The sequence below is a fragment of the Somniosus microcephalus genome, chromosome 3, assembly GCF_052327205.1.
Source record: "Somniosus microcephalus isolate GS21.2 chromosome 3, FLI_Smic_1.0, whole genome shotgun sequence".
Lineage (NCBI taxonomy): Eukaryota > Metazoa > Chordata > Chondrichthyes > Squaliformes > Somniosidae > Somniosus > Somniosus microcephalus.
The window spans coordinates 47,095,555-47,108,847 of NC_140989.1; the positions used below are offsets into that span (position 1 = coordinate 47,095,555).

The 13,293-nt window shown below is 45.5% G+C and overlaps 1 protein-coding gene across 1 annotated transcript in view; it reads left to right on the forward strand.

Moving 5' to 3' along the window:
- LOC147121021 (ALK tyrosine kinase receptor-like) overlaps positions 1-13,293 on the forward strand; it is a 970,192-nt gene that overhangs the window by 856,623 nt on the left and 100,276 nt on the right. Inside the window, exons 16-20 of the mRNA XM_085977636.1 lie at positions 2,580-2,762; positions 6,888-6,986; positions 8,435-8,602; positions 9,113-9,211; positions 9,718-9,904. Coding sequence (XP_085833762.1) covers positions 2,580-2,762; positions 6,888-6,986; positions 8,435-8,602; positions 9,113-9,211; positions 9,718-9,904 — 736 coding nt within the window. The remainder of the gene's footprint in view (positions 1-2,579; positions 2,763-6,887; positions 6,987-8,434; positions 8,603-9,112; positions 9,212-9,717; positions 9,905-13,293) is intronic.

The window sequence follows — 13,293 nt, forward strand, 5'->3', positions numbered from 1 at the left end:
TACAATAAAGAAAGAACTTTCATTTATATAGTGCATTTCAGAACCTCAGGGCAGCCCAATGTGCTTTACAACCAATGAAGTACTTTTGAAGTGTAGTCACTCTTGTACTGTAAGGAAACACAGCAGCCAATTTACGCACAGCAAGATCTCACAAACAACAATGAGATAAATGACCAGATCATCTGTTTTTGGTGGTGTTTGTGGGATAAATCTTGGCCAAGACACCCTACACTCCTTCGAGAAAAGTGCCTTAGGATCTTTTGCATCCACACGAGGGGGCAGACAGGACTTCGATTTAACATCTCATCCAACAGTTGGCAACTCCGACAGTGCAGCATTTCCTCAGTACTGCACTGGAGTGTTAGTCTAGGTTAGGTGCACAAGTCTCGGGAGTGAGGCCACAACCCATGATTTTCTGATAGAGGCAAAAATATTCCAGATGTGGAAAGAAACATAGTTTGATCCTGGTCTGTGCTTAGTTAGTTAGGGTCTCTACAACTGGACTCAATGTCCCTGGAATAGAAAAGAAAAAATCAGTCAGGCTTTCTTTACCTGATCACTATCCAATGTGGATGTAGATCAAGGACAGAATCAGCCTCAACAATAATGTCACCATGGCTGAAAAGTCTGAGGTTGTGAATTTCCTCATGGTTCTCCTGATCAACCAACTGTGATTTTGGAGTTCGGCCGAGGCAGTTTAGGATGACTCTGTAGAAACCCTGGAAAAGTGGGATTTAATTGGGAGAACTCCCAGGGAAATTCATCCCTTCACTCTCTAGGCTCACATTTGAAGAATGACCATTTTGAGTGATGTACCCAAAAGCTGCCAGCACCTGTGGAACCATACTCGGCAAGAGTACTCCTCCAGAAGAGGAAGGGATTAAATAGAAAAGAATAATTGCGTGAAGGCCTTGAATAAATTAAAATTGGTGCCCTTGCCATATTTATTAATACTCTGGAGGGAAAGTTGCAGTTGTGATGGTTATTCTGTATCATCATAATCCACTTTTCATATAGCCCATATTTATTAATAGCACACTCCCCTGATGTCATGACACATTTAACAAATATGCTATTGTTAAAATTGCACTTATATGTTGCATTACACATTTCTTGAATTATATTCGAAATTCTTTAGCTCAAACTGCTTACTCTCACACTACCAGCACCAGTGACAGACCTGTAACTACCATTTACACATACACCATTTTACCTTACTGAAATCTTGGTGACACATATTGAAAGAGATTCTCTATTGTTATCTAACTCGCATTAATTATTTTGCACACTGGAATCTCCTTCTTGTACTGCATCTCGAACTGCCTCGACCGAACATTTTAATATCACACACACACCGATCATCCTATCACAGAAACTCTATTCTTGCTAAGGTATGTTTCATTATAAATGTGGCACTTAAAACAACTTATTGCAGATTGTTTCACATGATATAGTTAGTAAAAACCCTACTTTATCCAGTCTGATGTATATAAGAAAGCCTGGTTCATCATCAACATGAGTGCACCACTTGCAGTCAGGACATTAATGACTTCAGGTTGCTCAGTCAGCCATTAAATTGATTGTGCATTGCCTATTCATTTTAACAAATGTCAAAGAGACCAAGTGAAATTTGAAATACTAAACAATTTATTGTTTCAATTATAGTTATTCAGATTATTGTAATGAATTTATTAAGAATGTTCTTTGTAATCATTTCTATCCGTGATGCTCCATGGAGTGATTGTCTGACCTCTATCTTGTGTCAAGGGATTGAATGGAGGCCAGGCGCTTCCCTGTTGGGATGACGGGAGGAAGGGAGACAAAATAAGAGGGAGCATCACACCAGTGAACAGAGCCTTCTTGGGTTACAGGCGCACTGGCACTGGCTGTCCTCTTGTTGCCTCATCCAACTAGCCTTTCATAGTGCATGAGCCTAAACAGTGAGTAGTGGATGCTAAACAACAATAGCGAACATTACAACAGATCCTGTCCCCATCCAACTCTCAACCAAGATTCCCACTCATGATCCTTGTCCAGCATGACTTACTGGACAGTGATCAGGAATTCCCCTTTATAGGCCAATTGTCGTGTCTCTATTGGCATCCTGCATAAGTCAGCTAACTTATCACAGAACAGGTTTTGCACCTGGGACCTTACTGGTCTGCGAAAGAATTTGTATTTATAGAGTGCCTTTCAAGCCCTCAGATGTCCAAAGCATTTTGCAATCAATGAATGACTTTTGAAGTGTGGTTAGTTGTTTTCTAGCCAAACATGTCAGCCAGTTTACACATAGCAAGGTCCCACAAACAGTAAATTAGATAAATGACCAGATAATCCACATGACCTTGTGCCACAGTGAAACTGAGCCATCAGGTAAACTCGAGATTATTTTTAATGGCGATACACAAAAACAAGTAGCATTTTTACAAAAAATAGTGACAGTTCTAGAAATAAATGAGACGTGACAGATGTGAAATAGGGCAAGCTGTCTGTTTTAGACTGTGTCATGAACAAAGCATATGGAGGCCATTTGGATTCCACTTTTTTCCTGTAATTATATTCCCTTTTTTTTTATACAGGGGGTGGTGGTGGTTGGAGTGATGTCACTATCCCGCTGTGGTCTGGCAAATCACTGACCGAAGGTGCTAAAGGCGGACAATCCTGCCCACAGGCCATCAAGAAATGGGGCTGGATAACAAGCGGAGGCTTTGGAGGTGGAGGAGGAGCTTGCACAGCAGGAGGAGGGGGTGGAGGGTATATTGGTAAGTTACAATTGTTTTCTGTATAAGTACACTATGACTAAAGGGATATGGATGGAACCAGTGGTTAGGGTGACTGAACAGAGTAGATTTTCTGATTGGATGTTAATTGGGAGCTGTATTATTGGCACTTGACTGATTGTTAGTAGGCCGACTCTACCCGATTTTTGAAGCATCAGCTTTATTTACATAGTATAGGTAAGCTCCCAGCCCATTTTGGACCTGACCTAGTGAGCTCACAAGAAGGGGTGAGACTGATGAGTAAATTTAAAGGTAAGGGGCCATGTATGGGGATAGAAATGTTGGTGGTCCTTATGCAGCCTGCTAATATTCTCATGTGTATGTCAGCCTTTGCAAAGGTTGTTTGGGTAACAAAATTACCTGGCAAAATCCAGCAGCTGGCACAATAAATGTGGACGTAGGAAGTCAGTCCGTGGCCAAGTGATGGAGCGGTGCAACACTCCAATTTTTAGTTTGATGGAGATGGTGCAGAATGAGGTGAGAGCAAGAACCATGTCTGGTTGGAGGGGAGGGAAGTAGCAGTTGAGGGTGCAGCTTCCCATTATTGCCATGGGCAATGCCAGCCCTATGTTACAGGTGTCCTTGCAGCAGATGGCACAGCTCTAAATATGCCTGCCTGCTGAGTCGGAGCCAGTGCAGCCTGTTCCACACAGTCACTGCCTGATGGGTGTGCCTCTGCCTGAAAATGTCCTAGTTTGAAGTAATATTTTAGTCTATGGACCCAGAAATTCCGTTCGCAGGCCTCCCGCGGGCGGAGGCCTGCGATTTGGAAAAATCTCCGCCTGGACCGGAAGGCTCCCGGGAGGCGCAGAGTTCCGTTGCTGTGCCTCTTCAAACTGCCGGTGTGCAGGGCACGCGTATCCCAGGGGCGCAGGTAGTTCGCAACGTCCCTGGGATCACGTGGGCCATGGGGAGCCAATCAGAGCAGGGAATCTCCATTCATAGATTTGACAGGAAGACCTGTCAAATCTATGAATAGAGATCACCCCCAAAACATAAGTAAAACTTCAAAGAAATTTTTTTTTTAAATCACATTTTTAAAATGACTATAAATTACATAAATTAACTATTTTAAACAAAAATTTAAATTTTTGAAAAAAATAATTAAAGTTTTTAACGGGGCTAAAAATAAACTTACCTTTCTTTAAAGTATTTTAAAATGATAAATCAGTGGAAATTTTTTTTTTTTTACTTTCTTCAACTCTTAGCCTGGTGAAAGCAGGCCTTGTACCTGCTTTTACAGGCGCAAGAATTGTAAGTGTTTTCTGCGGGCGGAGGGTCTCCAAAAAACAGAACTCTCCACCCGCAGAGGCCGCAGCCGGAGGATCTGTCAAGAGCTTTCTTGACAGATCGGAAATGCCGGTTTCCAGCACATGTGCAGTGCATGCCTGAAACCGGCATTTCCGATGTCCCTACGGGTCAGTACACACCCATAGGGATCGGAATTTCTGCCTCATTAATATTTTATGTCTCAGTTTGTACGTTAACCATCTTCTCGCTAGACTATAGAGGTTTGAGTTTCTCTCATTTTTATCGTAGCACCTCCCCTTTATGTTGACGATAAATCTTGCTGCGATGTGGTGCAAAGTCACACACTATGCCAGGGTATTGGGACGTGGGTTCTCCCTGCATTGGATTCCCAATCAGGGGTTCCTTATTTCAGACTTCACGCTAAATAAAAACAAAGTGCTTTCCCTGAGGTAAGGGAGAGAATCAGAGAGCAAGCAATATACATCGACTAGTAAGCAGGTATGTGTGCAGTTTAAGGACAAATTTTGCTCTCCGCATGGCTTCTTGCTGTGACATGATGTGTACCGTCGCTGTGCCACATTTTGCAGGAGAGCTGTCAGGCTGTGGGAGAGGCTGTGCTGCAGGCCAGTCGAAGGCTGATGAGAGGTTTGAAAATTACACAAGTTGTCAAATTGCTGGGTTTTAAGTGTCTTTGGGTGGATTCCACCCCCTCCCGCCCCCGGCTCTCAGCTAACCAATATAAAGTAGGCACATCACTAACACTAAACCTGTGACCCGACCTTCCCAATTAGGAATTGTAAAGGGAGATTGCTATTGCTGAATTTGTTTGCTAAGTGTGGCTCTATTTTCAGTTACCATTGATGCTTCTTTGCATTTTGCTCCATGATTTTGTTGCTGGAAGTGTGGCATTTTTGCAATTTTTTTGTTGCTGATAATTCATTATTCTTGGTTGCTGCTACAACTTAAATAATACCATACAAAGTGATGAAGCTGGGAATTTCTTTGGAGGTTCTAATGTGTTGTTTGATCTAGATGAGGAAGACGATTTCACGAGGGGGATACATAAGAAATAGGAGCAGGAGTAGGCTATACGGCCCTTCGAGCCTGTTCCGCCGTTCAGTAAGATCATGGCTGATGATCTACCTCAACTCCACTATCCCCATATCCCTTGATTCCCTTAGTGTCCAGAAATCTAGAGATCTCAGTCTTGAATATACTCAACAAGTATAGGTGCAAGGAGACCATTATATCCACACACATCACCACTCCAGGACCTCCCTGTTACAGACCGCACCATACCTACCGACACATGTTACAGGAAATCTGTCTTTGCCACATCCACTTCACAAGAGAAGCAGTCACTTCATGTGTTGCGGGCTGATCTCCAGGCAACTTACAGGAATGGTTCATACCATTACATTATTATGGCACTGGATCCTTCTAATCCATCACTGATGACACATGCCAGTTTGGCCAGTCAGCTGTCCACAAATCATGTAAATGTTCACAAGAGGCAACATTTTCATTACTTTCCTTGTGGAAAGGAGTTATCAATTGAACAGGGCACATAATATTTTCCAAGTGCCAGGTTTCTCACTAATGCAGAGCATCGTAGATGGCACCCATGTACTGCACAGAGGAATATTGTGCGTGTGTGTGTGTGTTTATATATATATACATAGAAACATAGAAGATAGGAGCAGGAGTAGGCCATTCAGCCCCTCGAGCCTGCTCCGCCATTCAATGAGATCATGGCTGATCATCCAAATTCAGTACCCTGTCCCTGCCTTCTCCCCATATCCCTTGATCCCTTTAGCCTTAAGAAATATATCTACAGGAAACTTTGTGCTATCCGGCACCGATGGGACCGAGCTGTTGCCGTTCCCTCAAAACTGCCGGACACACCAGCGTTAATGTTGAAGCATACAGAGCTTTTCATCTCCGTATCTGACAACAAACACTGTTGCTTAGCAACAGCTTCTAAACAGTCGTCCCGTACCTTGGAAGCGTCTCTCTGAAGCTGTTGCTAAGCTACAGAGACTTTGCAGAGCCTGACTGTTGGAAAAAAAAGCCATGAGAAGAAAAAAAAACTAACAAAACGGCTCCTGATTTTTGCTGGTGGCTCGAGCTTGCCGGACATTTAGCCTCCGGATAACACAAAGTTTCCTGTAACTCCTTCTTGAATATATTTAATGAATTGGCCTCAACTGCCTTCTGTGGTAGAGAATGCCACAGGTTCACCACTCTCTGGGTGAAGAAATTCCTCCTCATCTCTGTCCTAAATGGCTTACCCCTTATCCTTAGACTGTGACCCCTGGTTCTGGCCTCCCCCGCCATCGGGAACATCCTTCCTGCATCTAGTCATCCATTTTGCACTGGTTTCTGGCCCTACACGAATTTCACGCCCTAAGTATCAGCAGCCTATTGAACCATGGGGGGCATTATTAACGTGCAGGACCCTGTCCTTACTTGAAATTCCCATATGGAGACTTTCCAGCAGGCTCACTAGATAGCAATTAGGAACAGGAAGCATGGCTGTGTTTTTTTGCTGCGGTCACTTCTACTGCTGCCCTGACTGAGCAGCTAACTCAGCATAATCTGGGAATCAAACCCAGGACACTCCTGGTTTGTGAAGTTTAAAACCACACCAGGTATTTACTCAAGGAGCCATCTGAAAAGCTAAAAGAGTTACTTTATAAAATCTTATTTCTTAAGTCTTGCAGAAGTAACGTTGATAAAAATTTATATTTTGATTTTGTATTCTAATGATGTGTTTTCTCAATTAGTAAAACAATGTAATTGTTTTATGAGAGGAAGGATGACAAGGGGTATTGAATCATGTCTGATTAACTACAGGTGGAAATGCAACAGAGAATAATCATCCTGAAAAAGATGGTGGTTGTGGTGTTTCTTACATTAGTCCACTTGGTGAAATATACACCCCAGCACTGGCAGGTATGTGAGAGCTACGGGCAGGCCTATCATAGTTGTATTATTTTATGGGATGTTATCATTAACCAGCTGCAAGACACAAATTTGGCCTAGATTTTAACACTGCCATTAACCCATTTTGCAGTAACGCTGGTGTCAAAATACTGTAGTTTGGAAAATTTAGGCTAAAGTCCGTAGGTCATCACCAGATGTTCCTGCTGTATTGAACTTTTCTCACACATGACTGAAGATGCATCAAGAAAATAAATCAATGGAATGAAAATCGGGTGGGTTCTATAATGGGCAGGTGACCTGCTACACCAGATTACTGTCCAGATGGTGAAGATCAAAATCTACCCAGTGTAATTCAGGTATTTTTCTTCATAGTAAATAAGCCATTAGGTTCATGTCAATTTTTTTCAATGCAGACTCCCTGTTTGTCTCTTGCTCTATCTGTCTGTCTCTTTTTCTTCCTCTTCCTCTCGGTCTCTGGTTTTGCTTCTTTCTTGATCTCTGTGTCTGACTCTTTGGGCTGGATTTTGATTCTGGAGGCGTGTAGGAGGCGGGACTACAACTTTCGGAGTTGTAGTCCCGCCTCCATCGAGTTGTGGCCAACCCACGCGATTTTCACTTGATTGACCTTGTTGAGCCTGCCCAGCGGACTCAGCAGGCCAATTAAGGGCCACCCAACAACAGGTGACATCACAGATTGACATTTCATCTGTCAAGAACTTTTGACAGATGAAATATCAGCGTTTGACAGCTCTTTGAAGCTGTCAAACACTGACAATCTGTACACTAAGTTAATTCCTTCCTCTCAGGCTGATTTAGAGATCTCTCCAGAACAGAAAGCTGAATGCTGCAACTTTTGACAGCTCGCGGCCATTCTGCTTTCTGTGCCGGTGAGATGAGGGACTCCCGAGACCTGAAGGAAGGAAGGCTGTAAAGGTAAGTAAAGGTAAGTAAAACTTCTTTAAACACTTTACACAGACCAAACACACTTACCTCTTCACTCATGCACCCATCACTCACCTGAACACCGGACATCTGGAACCCTCCAAGCCCTTCAGCCCGACGGTCCGCCTCGCTAACTTGGCGTGGTTTGGAGCCGTCGGGAATCCCACACTTCAGCAATAAAAATAGGGATTAGGCTAAAAACTGCCTGTTAATTGGCACAAATCCCCTTCCCGCCTCGGGGAGGTGGGTCCCAGCACAGGTCGGGTATCCGCCTCCTTTGAAACTGACATGGAGGCGGGTTGGGGGCGAGATGGGTTCGTGCCCCCCGATTTCGGGATTTTAACCCCCCACACGCCTTCAATCCCGCCTCCACGGCCCAATGAAAATCCTGCCCTTTAGCTTTCTATTCCTCTCTGGGTCTCTTTGTTTCTTGCTCTATTCTCTATCTCTTTATTTCTATCTTTATCTCTCACACTTTGTTTCTTTTTTGTATCTGTTCCTCTCTCCCCACGCAGTGACAGAAAGCCACGGGGAGGTTGAAATTGTGCTGCATTTAAATTGCAGCCACTGCGAACATAATGACTGTGTATTTGACAATATTAAAGAAGAATTCATCTGCTTGTGTGAATCTGGAAAAATCTTGGCTTCAGACAGTGTTACCTGCATTTGTGAGTATCAGCTTTGACATGGGTTTTTTCAACCCCCTTCAGATTTATCTTAAATAACATTTTTTAAAATTCATTCTTAGGATGTGGGCATTGTAGGCAAGGCCAGCATTTATTGCCCATCTCTAATTGCCCATTTAATCATCATCATAGCCCCAAAACAGCTGAATTTACTTTCTGGAAGATTAGATGTATTACACAAATGTAACACGATGCTATGACATACCTATTGCTGCTGAACGCTGATGTATCTTAGGTGTGAAACATTGAACAGAGTATCTAACCTCACAAACTAACTGAAGACTGTTGGCTTAGCATGGAACTGCTGGCTGAGAATGGCTAAGGTAGTCATGAAGAACTCTGCAACCTGGAGCACTCCCCACAACTCTCCCAACTAAGTGAGGGTGGGCAGAGGCCAATGCATGGGTTCAAAAATAGGGAAGGGATGGAAACGGGGAAGACTAGGAATAGAATAAAATGATTTATTATTTTACTGGTAGTTTCCTCATAATCTTTCTTCTTTCTTAGTGCCCTCAGAGGGTCACCTGCCACTCTCCCTGGTGCTTTGGGTGGTGTTGTCAGTTGTGGTAGCAGCCTTGCTGCTCGCCTTCTCCGGAATCATGATTGGTAAGTGCAGCCTTTGGAACATGGTTTATGTTGAAATATTGAAGGACACTTTTACTCATCCAGTATATTGTGGCAAACTAAAGTATGACCCTAAATTTAGGTCCCTTCTGTCCCATTTTCATTAAATGCTACCTATCCCGAAGGAATGGCCGCGGAATCTACTGGCGGCGGAGGTGTTCCTGGAGGGCATTATACCCCCCGGGCGAACGGGATCTCCCTGCTCCTATCGAACACCTGGAGTAGGGCCTCCCATGCTGTATCGAAGAAGCTGGGTGTCCTCTCTAGACCTCTTGCAACCATTTTGCACCTTTCAATGTTTCCTGCTGTCTGCAGCTACAGTACACCTCCGCATTAAGAGGTGCAGGCTCCCTTTAAGTGGTGTTAGAGACTTACCCTAAGGAGCACCAAAAAAGAGACAAGTAAGACCCACGCTAACTTATGCCTGCTTCTTGAAATATGGTAGCTGAAGTGTCATAAATAATTGCATTGAGAAATGTTTATTGTAGTGTACCGCCTCAAGCACCAAGAGCTGCAAGCCATGCAGATGGAACTGCAGAGTCCCGATTACAAGCTCAGCAAGCTGCGAACCTCCACCATCATGACTGACTACAATCCCAACTATTGCTTTGCTGGGAAAACTACTTCCATCAGCGATCTCAAAGAGGTTCCCCGGAAAAACATTGTCCTCATACGGTGAGTCAGAGAAAAGCTAAAGTTTGGACCATGATTTCATTATTTTTACTTGGTGTGGGTTGGGGCGAGGTAGAAAAGAAAAGTTTTTTCCATATTATTTTCAGAATGCAGGTGTTTGCTGTGGCACTGTTTTTCTTAGTACTTGTTGGTGAGGAACAAAACCACACAACCAAAATGTTATAAAAGCAAAATACTGTGGATGCTGGAAATAAAAACAGAAAATGCTGGGATTACTCAGCAGGTCAGGCAGCATCTGTGGAGAGAGAAACAGAGTTAACGTTTCAAGTCGATGTCCTTTCGTCAGAACTGGAAGAAGTTGGAGATGTAACAGGTTTTAAGCAAGTGCGGGGGAGGGGAAAGGGAGGGGAGGAAAGAACAAAAGGGAAGGTCTGTGATAGGGTGGAAGGCAGGAGAGATTAAATGACAAAAGGGGTGATGGTACAAGGTGAAAGGAGATGGTAATGGGACAAGTAAAGAAACAAAAGATGGATCTAGAGGAGCTGTAAATGGGAATATCAGAATCATCAGCAACACCTGCTGTCTGAATAAATGGGGGCAGAGGTTATGATCTGAAATTGTTGAACTCACTGTTGAGTCCCGAAGACTGTAAAGTGCCCAGTAGAAAGATGAGGTGCTGTTTCTTAACTAAAATGTTACCTTTGTTATTATTATTTTCCCTCAATTTTCTCCTCTCCTCTCCTGAAACACATTCTATAACACTGGGTATAGCTCTTCAGGCACTTCCAGTCCTTGATGACTTGGCCAAGTGGCCAGTTATTGCGTGCGACTGTTGGCAGCTCATTTTCCTGCAGGAGAGCATCAAAGCCAAGCCTGATGCTGCCCTCACACACGTGCATTTCCCAGCAGAGGTCAGAGGTCAGCATGAGCTGAATTTTTTCCTTCGCCCTCTCTAGTCCAGAAACACTGAGGAGTTAGGGGGGAGCTGACACCTGTTTGAGGCCCCAATGTAAGGTTGGTTTTCCATGAGGCAGCGCACGCTGTACTCCGTAAAACCAGGCCTACACACAGCCTAACAGGTGGTCCTTAAAGCGACCACCTGTTAGGCTGCAACCAACCAGGTAAGTTTTTTAAAAATATACTTGCCTGATCATGAAGCCGGGAGGAGCAGGATTGCTACCCGTTTGTGTCCCTTCCTCACTTACCTGAGGGCCGCTGTGAAGCCAGCAGCAGCCCAATCGTCCTTTGTGATTCATCAACGAGCTGCCTCTTGCTCTTCGCAGCTCACCAGCTCCATGGAAATGAGGCAAGCGGCCCAATATTGGGGGCACCTCAGGCCTTACCACTCAGGTCCCTGTAACAACCACGCGCCCAAAATTTGACGCGCCTGAATTTCTAGGCCAATATGGTGTAGATACTTAGAAAAGTAGGGGTCAAAGATAGGTCCTGACTTTGAAGACCGCATCCAGTTCTAGTCAGCAAAAAGTCAGTAGCATGAATGTAAACTCCGCACCACAAGAACAAAGGGAAAAGTTAGGACACAATTTTTTCCACCGTGGATTTTAAGGATATGGAGTGCACTACCAGAAATCATGGTGGAAGTAAAATCCATAATCATTTTTTTAAACGGTATGGGTAAAAAGCAAAGGAATGGGACTCATTGGATATCCTCTATGATTCAGCGAGCTGGCAGCTGCATGATAGGACCTCTTCCTGTGCTGTAAAACTCCATGGCCTAGAAATTTGGTTGGTAGCGCCGGCGCTGAGCGCCTAAAGAGACCTAGAATTGGGGCGATACCCTATGTTGGGGCGGTCGCTATGAAGATAGCGACAACTCAGATGTTGACTATACATTTAGCGCCTGCGCTAAGTGTTTGCGCGCGCCCGCGAGCGCAAGCAGATCATGACGTCATTTCAGTGTGCAACGCCTTTTAGGAGCGCCTGAGCGCATATTGGGTGGCGCCCAGAGCCTTAACACCTAGCGCTATTAGTGACAGTTCGAGGGAGGGCTAGCAGGCCCTTCTCGGAGTAGGGGGCCGCTATTTAAAGGGGACAGCTCTAGTGCAGAATCTTCAGCCGCTTGGCCTGCTCATTGCGATCGTTGCTGGATAGAGTTGGCGAGCTACTGTGGAGCGGAGTTTTGGGAATTTAGCTTTAGAGTACTTGGGACCTTCAAAACTGTCCGAAGCACTTGCAGCACTACACCTAAAAGCCTTTTGACCAACTGGCATCGGAATGGGAGCTTCTTTGGAGGGCGACGGCCTCATCGCCCAACACTGTGAAGGGGCAGAGAGACGGCGGGAGAGAGGGCCGGGATTGGCCAGAAGGAGGAGGGGCAATGGAGGTCGGCCAATCCGACGGGATGCTGCGAGGGTCTTTAGGCAGCAGTTGACAAGCCTTGACATGTCGGAGGAGCAGTGTTTGGGAAGGCTCTGATTCTGGAGGGACATTGTTACTGATCTGTGCCACCTGCTTGGTCAGGATCTGCAGCCGCGTGAACGGTGCAGAACCTCTCTGTCCGTGATCGCTAAACTGACTGATGGCCTCCATTTTTATGCAAACGGATCCTTTCAGTCAGCCATTGGGGACATTGCGACTGTCGCTCAGGTTGCAGTCCACTGTTGCAGCCGGCAAGTTACAGATGCCCTTTATAGGCGAAGGCGTCAATTCATGACCTTCCCTCTGACCCTGCACAAGCAGGCGGAGCGCGCGCAGGGTATCGCTTCTACTGCGGACTTCCCCATGGTGCAGGGGGCGACTGACAGCACACACGTGGCTTTGAGGGCGCCATGCCATCATCCTTAGGACTTCCGCAACCGCAAGGGGTTCCACTCCCTCAACATGCAGCTGGTCTGTGACCACCGCCAAATCATCATGGCAGTCACCGCGCATTTCCCAGGGTGCAGCCACGATGCCTTTATCCTGCGGTTGACCTCAGTTTGTAACCTTTTTGAGGGGCTGCCTCGAAGACGAGGCTGGCTTACTGGGGACAAGGGCTATCCTCTCTGGCCATGGCTGATGACAACACTCCGTGTGGCCGACACCCCAGCAGAAGAGCTGATCAGCAGCGGCCATCAGGCGACCAGGCACAGTAAACAGCACACTATTGGTGTTCTCAAAAAGCGTTTCCGATGTCTGGAACATTTGGGGGGATCCCTGCAGTACTCGCCGCAGCAAGTGGGACACATCGTCGTCGTCTGCTGCATGCTCCACAACTTGGCGAATCGACGCACCCAGCCAATTCCAGCTGTCCCTCAATGACCAGCAGAGCAGGCGGAGGAGGAGGAGTATGAGGAGGAGGAGGAGGAGGAAGAGCAGGTGGAGGAGGAGGAGGAGGAGGAAGATGGAAGGGCTGCTGAAAGTGGAAGGGCCATACGTCAGAGGCTCATCAGGACTCGTTTCGAGACCCCTGTGGCGGAGTGATGAGAGTC